Raw genomic sequence first — 12,604 nt, forward strand, 5'->3', positions numbered from 1 at the left:
GTGTATATATTTATATATATATATATATATATATATATATATATATATATATATATATATATAGAGAGAGAGAGAGAGATTGGAAGAGAGAGAGAGGTTGGAACTTCCAACACTGCTTTCGATTCAGGCTCTTCCCTTTCATAGTAAAGTAATAGTCTCTGTGGGTTTGTGAGAATGAGTGACATGTTGTCAGTCCTGCCGGCTTTGACTGCAGTGAAGGACAGAGCAAGAGAGGGAGAGAGAGAGAGAGAGAGAGGTGGCCCCTTCAGCAGCAGCCAGTCAGGGAGCATTCCCTTATCTACTGATGGAATGCAACAGCTGCTGGAGCCTATGGGAGAGTGTGTGTACGCACGTGAGAGATAGAGAGAGAAAGAGAGAGAGAAAGACAGAGAGAGAGAGAGAGCGACAGAGAGCCAGAGAGACTCTGACAGAGCGTGTGTGTGGGCCTGCAGGAACCCCCCTGAAAGCCCCCCGACTCTCAACCCCCCACATTCCCTCTCAGCCGGGCTCCTGAAAGACTGCTCGACCATACGAGAGCGAGCGAGCAAGAGAGAGAGAAAGAGAGAGAGAGAGAGAGACCAGGGCAGCACGTTCCAAGTGGAGCAAGAGAGAGGAGGAGAGGAGGCGGAGGGCAGAAAGAGAAGGAAGTGGAGTAAGTGAGTGAGAGAGAGAGAGAGAGGGAGCAGGAGGAGGAGGAGGAGGAGGGGGAGGAGGAAAGAAAAGGAGGTGGGGGGCTGAGAAGGAGAAGGAGGAGGAGGTGGTGGAGAGGGAGGAGGTGAACGGAGGTTGGAGAGGAAGAGAGAGAGAGAGAGAGCGAAGGGAAGGAGAGAGGGAAAGACAAAAGAAAGAGAGGAGAGGAGAGGAGAGAGTGGAAGTGAAGGGGGGGAAATGGCTTCGGAGGAGACGGCCGGAGGGGCGCGGAAAGCCACCAAGAGCAAACTGTTCGAGTTCCTCGTCCATGGAGTGGTGAGTACCCTCCGTATGAGTGTGAGAATGCAGAGACAGCCCTCTGTGTGCGAGTGTGTGTGTGTGTGTATGTGTGTGCTGGGAAAGCCATCCATGTGAAGGTTATTTCCAGTCCTAGCATGCTGCTCTTTCTTTTTAAAGCAGAGAAAGAGGGAGAGAGACATAGGGACACAGAGAGTGTGTGTGAGAGAGAGAGAGAGAGAGAGAGAGGGAGGGAGGGAGGGAAATGAGGCAAGCCAGCATGCGTTTGTGTACAGAGAAAGAGAGAAAGATCAAAAGGAGGTGGAGGGGGAAGCAAAGAAAGGCTGAAGCTAGTGGTCCAGTCGCTGGGAGGACGGATGGCATGGGCAGCGTGCTTCGAGCAGCCAGTGTTTTCATTCAGAACAATGCGCTCCTCCAGCCTGAACACACCACACTGACATTATACTAACTCCTCTGACTACACCAACGCCTGCACCAGCAACATTCAAGCATGTGTAATGACATGGATTACTCACGGAAACCCAGCACGTTTTGGATATTCCCAGTCCACGACTGGCTTGTAACTGTCGTTTTTGGACTGGAATGACACCTAAAAAAAAGAGGGGCTAGACAAGAACTACCTTTGGCTCCCGGAAGAAACCTTGCAGTGATCGGCTGGTTGAAGCAGTGTTCGTTGTGTATTAGATGTAAGTGCGAAGTAGAGGCTCAAGCTTCTCAAGTTTAAAAAAGCTCCACTCCAGATTAGGGCACGTGGGTGATGTGGCACAGATTTCATGAAAATGGCCAGATTGTAAAAGCTGCTGTCACTCCAAAACTCTCAGTACTCAGGTATTTTATATAGAATAGATTTTGTTATCGTGATGCAAGCCAGTATATCATGGATATCATCATTGCTTAAAGAACACTGACCAACTGCACATGTCTTTACCGAGCGTGTAATGAGTGCTGTTTAATTAGATAAGGGCTACAGGTCTTTATTGGAAGGCACTGTACTCAGTATGTGAGAATAGTTGAATAGCAGTTTTAGGAATGTGCCGCGACACGATAAATACTGTGTCATGTATCATGACATTTTCTTTAAATATCGTGAGATAATGTTTTTACCATATTGCCCACCCCACTGCTATACCATTTTGCTGTACTACATCAGTTAAACAGGACTGATTCTACTCTCTGTAATGAGTCACTGATCACAATATCTATAGTATCCTCAGTATCCACCACATTAAAAAGTTATTGATCACAATGAGAGACAAAAACTATAACAGTTATGTACACCACAAACTGCTTGTCCAAACTGAGGAACCTTTTTAACAGTGTACTTTCTCAGTTTGCTTGAAAACCAAGATTTTGTAGAGGCCTCATCTGCGTCGATATTCAAAAGTAAAGAGTCTTTCCATTCCCGTTGGCAGGATTTCACTTGCCCATTCTTCCTTGCAAAAGGCTTATAATTCTTTGTGATTCTTGGGCCGTCTTGCTGCACTGCTCTTTTGAGGTCTATTCACAGCTTTTCAGCAGGGTTTAGGTTGGGGGGGGGGTCTGTGAAGGCCAAGGCAAAACCTTCAGCTTGCCCCTCTTGAAGTTGTCAATTTACAGAAGGTGCGATGTTTTAATTTGATTTAATTGAACATTCTTCCTCTTTCACTAAAATGTGTTCAGTGCAACTGGCTGCAACACAAACCCCAAGCATGGTCGATCCATCCACATTCTTAACAGTTGGAGAGGTGTTCTTTTCATGGACGTCATTTTAAAATACCTTTTGTCACACCTTTCATCAGTCCACAGGACTTGTTTCCGGAATGCATCATTTTGACTGTTGACTCTTCGATGAAGGTCATATTTGTGCAGGAGTCGCTGCACAGTAGAACAGTGCAGCACCACTCCGGAGTCGACTGAATCTTCTTAAAGGTAGTTTGAAGGTCTGATTTGCCTTTCCAGCAAACCTACAAATCTGAAAGGTTTTCTTGGTCTTCCAGACCTCAGCTTGACCTCTACTGTTCTGGTTGACTGCCATTTCTTAATTACATTTGGAACTGAGGAAACGACTACCTCAAAACACTTTGCTGTCTTCTTATAGCCTTCTTTTGCTTTGTGGGCATCAAGCATGTACCTTTTTACATTTGCAGTGCTAGGCAGCTGCTTAGAGAAGCCCACGGAGTGTTGGGACAAGGTTTGAGGAGTTTGATGGAGTCCTTATAAAGCTTTGAAATTTGCATCACCTGGCCTTTCCCAATGATATTCATGACAAGTTATAAGACCTAAGAATCTAACGAAGGTCTGAGACCTTGGTAGACGTTCTCTAAAAGCTCAAATCTCTTGGAGTGCCCAAACTTTTGCATGGTGCTCATTTCCCTTTTTCTAGCCTAAACGTTTGCATGTCACCATATTACCCAATACATTTAGTGGGACATATCTGCAACTTTTGTTTCTGTACAGTGCAAGTTTAATTCTTTATTTATGATAGTTCACGCCTCATCTAGCCAGGACCTCAGGCCGTATCATTGTTGTCAAAGCAGATTCTGAGGAACGTGACAAAGCAGGCTTTAGATTTGCAGCCACAAAACATTCCTTGGGGCTTCAATGTGTAGTGCAAACGCAGTCGTGATTAGGCTAGAAGATGTGGAGCCACTGCCTTAGTTTACCTTAGCAGTGCCGTTAAGCTCAGTCTACAAAGCGGTTCAGCTTCAGGCCTCGTCAGCTCTTTTCTTCTACAAGAAAGGTCTAGGCTGCGGTACAGTCAGGTTTGTCCTTTTTTGGTTGGATCTGAGTTTCTGGCGTATGCTTTTAGTTTTAGTGATTACATTTAAGAGAGTGAGCTCTGCTTGTTAAGTTTTGCCAATATCGCGAAATTGGCTGCTAAAGGCTTTTGTAGCTGGGCCCATAATTTCCTTAATTGCTGTGGAAAGTCCCAGTGATATTTAACAGTTGCAATAATCAGCCCTGACCTTCTGCACTCTTAATATACTAATGTATGTGTGGTCCAGAATACAGAATAAAGCCTCTAAGAGTGAGTGGGCAGCAGGCAGTGAGCAGAAAGGCAAACTATAAACTGAGTTTGGGTGATGAATGAGAGAAGCAGCCGCATCTCTACAGACTAATTAACCTTGACGAGTCTTTCACTGTTCCTGGCCAAACATTTCCAGCTCCTTATTTTGGCTTCCTCTCGCCTCCTCGCTTCTCCACCATTCCATCTGAGATCTTCTTTACTTGTATCGCAGCTCTCTTATTGTCTTTTCACATATATACACCATTTGTCCAAATGTTTGTGGACACCTTCACCTTCTAATGAGGACATTCAGCTCCTTTAAGTTGCATCCGTTGCTGACACTGATGTGCAAATGCTTGTGTGGTTTCTCTTGAGAAGTACTGCCCATAGAATAGGATGCTCTGGAGCAGATAAACATGAACCTATTGGCACCATGCCTAATGCCAGGCCTGGGCTAGAGGGGTATAAAGCCCCCAATCATTGAGCTGTGGAGCAGTGGAACTGTCTTCTCTAGAATAATGGATGGTGCTCCATCCAGTACTTTTGGGATTGGTTGGGGAGTTGATGGATGAGGTGGGGTGGTGATCATCATCCAACATCCTGACCTTACTAACTCATAGCAGTGCTCCGAAATCTAGTAGAAAGCCTTTCCTGGACAGTAGAGATAGTTAGTCCAACTAAAGCTGGATAAACTCTTCTTTTTTAAGACTCTAAATGAGTGTGTGTCCCATTACTTTTGTCCATATATATATATATATATATATATGGATGACATGTTTCTCATGTTTCATTTTTTGACATAATGTGAAGTTGGCAGTTGTTCTTCACCTTGTGTCAGACGTTCATCACGAATGGACCAATAGAAATGCTCCAAAATGACTTGGAATGAACTGTTTTTGCATTGACTTCCATTGAAAGTTAAGCAGGCTTTTTTCCTCCTCCTGTAAAGTTACCACGAGCTATTTCACCTTTCTCTCTCCTGTTCGCTCTGCAACTTTAGTCTCTTTTCTAGATCTGTCTAGCATGACACTGTCCAAAAAGTAATCTGCTCTACCCAAATGGCAGGCCCTTATAGTCGTTATCTCGACTTTGGGTGAAAATGTTTGGCTCTGGTAGAAGAATGCGGAGGTTCAGCCTTGTTTCCAAGGCAAGGAACAGTGTGTGCATATCAAGGTTTGCAGTGAAGAGGTGATTTGAACACAGTCCAGCAGCTCAGTCGAGTCCTCAGCTCAGCTGCCTGTTATATACCTGCGGAAAAAAAAACCCTTTCTACATAAATGCCTGTAATCTTAAGTGGTTCTTTGTGCGCTGCAAAAATGAAGTGGGTGAATGTGGCTGCTGGTGTGGAAAAGGCACCGGCTATAGATGATCCGTCATGTTTAGGGTTGCGCGCATGTGCTTTGCATTTACGCTCTCTCTCTTTTTGATACCCTGCATGTGCCCTCCAGTCACTGTGGATTTGTTTTGGTTGTAGTTGCTTGTGTAGGTGGAACACACAGTGCGTTGGTTAATGACAGACTAGCCCTTCACTGTGTAACTATGTGGATAAATAAAGATGACCTATGGGTCGTTTCACTCAGCGGGCAGAGTTGCAGGGAGCATGCTTTCCCATTCATTTAGCAGCACCAGCTGAGTGGACATATCAATGACCATATAGTTGGCCAAATAGTGACTGTAGCCATTTAGTGTCCATGTAGAAGCCATTTGGTTGACCATATAGTGGCCATGTTGTAGCCAATTCCAAAGTAGTTGGGCGTATAGTGTTGGGCGTGTAGTGGCCATATTATAGCCATGCAGTTGGCCATATGTAGAAGCCTTGAAGTAGTGGTATCTTTGGCCATGTAGTGTCTAATAATTGCTGTACAGTGGCAATATAGTAGCCATATAGTTGGTCATAGGCATCCTGAAGTAGTTATATATAGGTGACCATGTAGTGACCATACATTGCCATATTGTGAGCTACACAGTGGTAATATAGTAGCCATATAGTTGACATAATGTTTGCCATATAGGTGACTATATACACCGATCATCCATAGCATTAACACCACCTACCTAATGTTGAGTAGCTCAACAGACCAGACTAATCGAAGCATGGACTCCACAAGACCTCTGAAGGTGTCCTGTGGTATCTGGCACCAAGACATTGGTCGCAGATGCCTTTAGCCCTGTAAGTTGTGAGGTGGGGCCTCCACATTACTATGTCACCGGTTCACCGGTTGTCCTTTCTTGGACCACTTTTGGTAGATACTGACCACTGCATAGCAGGAAAACCTTTACAATTTGGCTCTTGTTAAAGTGGCTCAGGTTTTATGCTTGCCCATTTTTCCTGCTTTTAACACCTAATCACCTTCAAGAACTGACTGCCTAATAGATCCACCCCTTGACAGAAGCCACTTTAGATGAAGAGAATCGATGTTTTTCACTTTATCTGCTAATTTTATGGCTGATGATAGTGATAGTGGCAATGTAGTAGCCATACAGTTGTTCTAGACAACTCGTCCCTGTAGTGGCAGTAAGGTAGCCATATTATGGGTTGGGTTAGTGGCACCATGGCCCTGTGTCATTCCTACATTAAGCCCTTCATTATAGGCACTGCAGATGCCCTTCAGTTGAATTCCTCCAGTAAGCCTGACCAGAAGTAAACCAGCGAGCTACCCAAGATATATTTTGCTGTTCATTTCAAAATATGCCATTGCAACATGCTCTCGGAACAGGCCAACTTTGACCCAATTGAAAATCGTGCTTGACTTCTGTTCAGCTTGTGTCGTTTGTGCAGGGAAAAAAATACACCCTGTAACTCAACATGAGTGAATGACGTTTTTCCCTTCGGTGATAATCAAGGTACATCTAAGGAGCTGTCAGCTCAGCTGTCAGAGTAATTACAAAGACAGGAGCTTCAGCAGGAGACGTAAGTGCGCCGGCGGGAGAGCACTGTTTATCGACAGGGTTCAGCCACAAAAGCCCGTCAGTCAGAGTTGATTGACGGCTCAAATGCTGTCCCAGTCTGTCTCTCAAGTGCAGGAACATGCTGCGGCTCAAACTGACAAATCGGTGAGAACAAGTGAGGAATTGACTGTTTTCCGTCCACCGTCTTGTTCAGCCGCTCCTCAAAGTTTGGATGCCTGGGACAAATTATCCAGGACAAATGTTGGGATCTGAAGGAAACCATGAGCTTTATTTAAGGCTGTGAGCAGATAAGAGGAGTTACAGCCCATGTTTGAGGGCTTGGTACAGCCATCGTTTTCACTGAGGGCTAAAATATTGCGCCCCCGCTGTGTCGGGTCCACTTGCCTAAAGGCAGACCACATTCCGATCCTCTAAGGAGTAATGATAATAATTGATACACACCATACACACGCGGGCTGTGGATCGCTGAAGGTCATGGTGTTCTTACCCACCGCAGCGCAGTGTGTGTCCGTTCATTCAGTGACAAACTCTCCATGGGCGGGCCTGAGGGCTGAGAAACGCTTTGGTGCATGGAAGTCAACTGAGACAGAGGGTCAGAGAAACCCGTGTGTGTGTGTGTGTGTGTGTGTGTGTATGTGGGACTTTGAGTATATGTGGCAACAATATAATATTGCAATATTTGGTTTAATCTCAAGCTTTGGGGGGGGTCAGATGTGTTTTTTTATTAGTATATTATTATTAGTAGACGAGAAGAGCGATAAGCTGTGAATAGGGCTGATATTCATTGGTCATAAATATCTATGTTTTTCTGGTGTTTGAGACCAATTTTATGAGCTATTACAGCCCCTACCTGGCTGGCATGGTCATGATAGCCTTGTCAGGCGTCAGGATGTGTGTTCGGTCAGTATATTGGCAGAACACACTACTTTTTGGAGAAACGTGGACGCACATAACTGAATGCTTTGCTTCTGAGAAAAGCTAGTCATGCTGTACCTTATCGTGATAATGATGGCATATCATCCAGCCCTCGTCTGTGTCAGTATGACCTATTTGGTGGGCTGCGTGCTCCGGCTCAGTGTGGTATGGTTTTGTATGTCTGTGTGTGTGTGAGAAAGAGAGAGAGAGAGACTGAGGTTCTAATAATGAGAGAACTCTGAGAAAAGGCCTTTGCTGTGGTGTAATGAGTTACTGGATTATTCCTAGCTGCCTCGGTCACTCCATTCACCACTTTATTGAACGGGTAACAAAAGCAGTGCAGCAGCGACCGGCGGAGCGAGCAGACAGCTGTTCCAAAGCCATGAGTGACAGTAACGCCTGGCAGATGACCAGATACAGAGAGAGAACAGAGATGCTGCAAAAACAAAGGGGTACACAAAGAACAGCTACTTCACAAGTAGTTTCAGCATCTGATACAAACATGCTGCCACAAACACTGAATCTCCACACACTGAGGGCCTGTAGAACGTGTGGTGCAGCCACCCTGAAGTCTGAGGTCTTTTCTAAGAAATCTGGTTTTAGCAGTTTACTTAAACTGAGCTGCTTCAGGAGACACTGGCAGAGCATTCAGATGGTGACCCAGAGATCACTCTGGGTCCTCAATCCTGTATTAATGTCAAGGGATTCAACCTTTTGCTGGGTGGATGAAGAGGGAGAAGAAGTCTAGCAAATCACTTGTGGCAGCACTAATCACCTTGACAGTTAGAACTAGCTAGCTACTGTCGCTGCAAGTGGTGTAACAGATCACGAAACTCAAATTTCGGTTTGGAATATGGTTTCTGAATCATTTTTGGGATCAGCAAAAAAGAAAAAAAAAACAGAAAGACAAAAAAACAGTACTTTTAGCTTTCAGTCTGAATGTGTTTTGTATTACTGCTTCATTTGTATTATTGACTTTTATTTTGACACGGTCTGTTTGTTTGTATTAGTGACTTATTTTTACACAGACTGTTTTAAAGACTTTTTTGACACTGTGTGTTTATTCGTATTAGTGACTTTTATGCTGACTGATACTGTTCGTTTGTATAATGGACTTTTATTCTGACACCGTCTGTTCGTTTGTAAAATTGACTTTTATTTTGACATGGTCTGTTTTCCTTTGTATTAATGACTTATATGTTGACTGATACTGTTCGTTTGTTTCCGTTCATTGTTGGAACATTAACTTAAGGCCTTCAGGCTGTGTGTTTCTCTGCATGTTGGTATCCCACTGCTGGGCAGTGCTGGACATCAGTTGTATTAGACTTTTATTTTGACACTGTGTTCATTTGTATTAGTGACTTATTTTTACACATACTGTTTTAGAGACTTTTTTGACACTCTGTGTGTTTGTTTGTATCAGTGACTTTTATATGACTGATACTGTTTGTTTGTATTAGGAACTTTAATTCTGACACCATCTCTTCCTTTGTGAAAGTGACTTTTATTTTGACACAGTCTGTTTTCTTTTGTATTAGTGACTTACATGTTGACTGATACTGTTCGTTTGTATTAGTGAATTTTATTTTGACATGGTCTCTATGTGATGTAGCGATTGAGTGGAGCAATTAGCCTCTCTCTTGCGCTCTGTTTCTTCTCTTTCATCATGTTCCACAGTAAAAGTTAATAGTGGAGTTGTTCTGAGATCTCTCCTTTTCACACTCAGCCCCAGTCCACTCCCACTCCTCACACTAATAAACCTCTGCTCCTTTTTACAGTGGAAAGTAGCAAGGCTTTCTCATTTTAAAGACAGTAGCTGAGATTTGTGAGCTAGTCTGGAGAACAGACTAGAACTTGGTTCTAGATTCCTCCTGGAGAAACACCCCCAGCCAGAGCTTGGATTTGTTCAGTTCAGTCAGCAGCTCACCTGATTTACCATCATTAAGCACTGATTTACCAAACCAGGTGCTGGATGAGGACTATAACTAATACTAGACTCCCATGAGGACAAATCTTTTAAAATGATTAAAATCGTGATGTATTTCTGGATGTATTTATACGTGTTCCAATATCAGTGTTTTACTGAGAACTTTCTGCCCAGATAAGGGCATTAAATGTTTCACAGGTGTCTTAAAACCTTTCCACAGTACCATAGATATATGATTAAAGATTTTCCCTCCTCCTGTAAAGTTGTACAGTTGTCCATTTGCACGCTATCGTACAGCTGGAATCGTAACTCTTTCCAAGATGTCCAAGCTTGTGTCCTTTTTGCCTGTCCACAAGCTACCTCTCTTCTGTTGTGAGTGAATGGCTAGACTTCTCCCTCTGCATCCAGCATGTAAAAAGTGCACACTGGCACCTAGTGTAGCAGTTGTCTGTAGTTCCAGCCCTCGTTGCCACCCAGCAGGCTTGCTTGATGTTAATCGGTGGCTGTTCATTTCCGTTCATTGTTGGAACATTAACTTAAGGCCTTCAGGCTGTGTGTTTCTCTGCATGTTGGTATCCCACTGCTGGGCAGTGCTGGACATCGCTGGCTCTCGTTTGGCAACCCATCTCTGCGCCTCCCTACTTCATTTGCTCTTATTTCACAATAGTGTAGAGTCCATGTTACCGGCCTGCTGGAAAATAGCCCCTCCAAAAACACACACACGCGCACACACACACTCGCACACGCTACTGTGCTCTCAGCAATGCGAGTGACATCTGGGAGTGAATGGGGGAGGAGTGTTATTCAGTGGTTCATCAAAGAAGCAGCGTGTGTGAAAAGTGCCACTGCCGTTGCCTTGTTGTCTTTTCAGACTTTCCCCCAGGTGCTAACCTTAACTGTTATCACAGCAAACACAGACCCCCGATCAGACAAGGAGATAACGGCCACACGCACATTCACAGCACATTCTTTAGCTCGCAGGGTTCAATGGGAACGCTTCCTGCATAGCTGAAGAGGACACGTCTTTCTCACATTAAGGCCACTGGGTGAAACCTAACCTAACGCCACAGCACAAAAGCAAAGGCTCGATTAGCAGCGGCTGAGTGTGTCGTGGTTTGCTGGAGGAACGTTTGGAGGCATGGCTCCTCATGAAATGCTAGCTGCTCAAATGCTGGACGGAGGTTCAGTCTCTTGAGTGTCGGAGGCTATTTAAGCTTAAGACGGTGCTAATTTTGACTGGCCGGTTTTGTTCTGGTTAAGCTGGATTAGTTGTACCCGAGGAGGTGCTGTGTTTTAAGGGATTGCTGATGAGATGTATGATTTTAATCCAATAAAGATGCAATAATGAATCATTCTGGGGCGAGTTATCTTCTAAAATTCGTTAAACCTGGAGTACCCTCGTTAATAAGATTGGCTAGTAGGCAACAGCGAATCTGAAAAGAAGGCTAACCACTAAAATGGAGCTCCAATTGGAACAGTTCCTTTGTCCTTCCCCACATGACTACTGTCATCTGCTACACTTCTGATCTTAGCCTAATTAGTATAAGCATGAGAATTTGTCTTGCAGTGTCTCCAATTACTTTTCACAAAGCAGTGCAACCATTTTTAAGCCACTAAAGGTAGTTTTAGGTGGTAAATTTCAGTCTTACTTTTCATGCCCAGTTATAGCGTTTACATCAAGACTAACTGGGATAAAAGCAAATCCATGTCTCTCCACTGCTGTGTTCTCTTCACCGGCTTCCTGTAGCTGCTGCCCGCATCAGATTCAAAACCCTGACGCTGGCCTACAAAGCTAAGAACGGACCAGCTACTGTGTACTTGATGGCAATGGTCAAAAGCCGATCCGCACCTAGAGCCCTTCCAGCTTCAAGTACGGCTCGGCTCGACCCGCCATCCCTCAAAATCCACGGAAAACAAGCGTCCAGGCTTTTTTTTGTCCTGCACCAAAGTGGTGGAATGAACTTCCCCTGGGTGTCCGAACGGCCGAGTCGCTCGCCGTCTTCAAACGCAGACTGAAGACCCACCTCTTCCGAGAGTACTTGAGCGAATAGTAGAGTACTATGGTCACCTTACTGACTTGTGCTTAGTAATGTCTAAACTTAGAGGTATCTTTGAACTATTAGTCTATTCTAACTAGCTGAGGTTTTTCTGGGGTAAATAGCAAAGCACTTTTGTAAGTCACTCTGGATAAGAGTGTCTGCTAAATGCCTTATATGTAAATGGATAACCTGAGGAAATTATTCGGGGAGTTTGTTTAGTAAGAAGCGTCCAGTGATGACATTACTGAACCCTCCTTTGGTAAAACTCTTAGGACAGAGTAGGTTTTTACCAGAAAATGCAGGGCTTTAAAAACTCATAGACTGGAGTGGTCACCCTATGTATCCATTACTGTATCCATAAATTTAGGGATTTTCATGAACTCCCCGAGCCTTACAGCGATTTTTAGTCTACCCTGACCATCTGCCTAACTGTAACTTAAGTGACCGCAGTGTGTCGTTAGTGTCCTTTGTCCTTTCATACATTTGTAATGTTTGTATGTTGAACACTTGAGGTAGGGTCAATTGTTTTGACCAGATTTTTTTTTTGCCAGAAAGTCCACAGGAAGAGTGGACTTTGCTTCTTATACGCTCTCCCTTTGGTGCCAACACAGCAGCTCTACTCTGACAAAGCAAATTAAGTCTACGAGACCTCGGAAGATGTCCTGTGGTCTTTGGCCAAAATGATGCGAGTTGATGAAGTAGTAAGGTGGGGTCTGCATACTTTGCATCAGTGAGTCTGTCACTAGTTACATTTACATTTATGGCATTTAGCTGATGCTCTTATCCAGAGCGACTAACAAGGTTACTCGTATTACAGATGTGGACCAATGTAGTGTTAGGAGTTTTGCCCAAGGACTCTTATTGGTGTTGCACAGCACA

At 44.2% G+C, this 12,604-nt stretch overlaps 1 protein-coding gene across 4 annotated transcripts in view; it reads left to right on the plus strand.

The window, feature by feature from the left end:
• Positions 1 to 775: 775 nt before the first annotated feature.
• Positions 776 to 12,604, plus strand: part of smarcd3b (SWI/SNF related BAF chromatin remodeling complex subunit D3b) — a 43,887-nt gene continuing 32,058 nt past the window's right edge. For 2 of the 4 annotated variants that reach the window (XM_072688059.1, XM_072688060.1), the window contains exon 1: positions 777 to 966. In XM_072688059.1, coding sequence (XP_072544160.1) covers positions 889 to 966 — 78 coding nt within the window. In that variant the 5' untranslated portion in view covers positions 777 to 888. Of the gene's footprint in view, positions 967 to 12,604 lie in introns of all 4 variants that reach the window. The other 2 variants (XM_072688058.1, XM_072688061.1) reach the window with 2 other exon arrangements.

This window comes from Salminus brasiliensis, chromosome 9 (genome assembly GCF_030463535.1).
Source record: "Salminus brasiliensis chromosome 9, fSalBra1.hap2, whole genome shotgun sequence".
Classification (NCBI taxonomy): domain Eukaryota; kingdom Metazoa; phylum Chordata; class Actinopteri; order Characiformes; family Bryconidae; genus Salminus; species Salminus brasiliensis.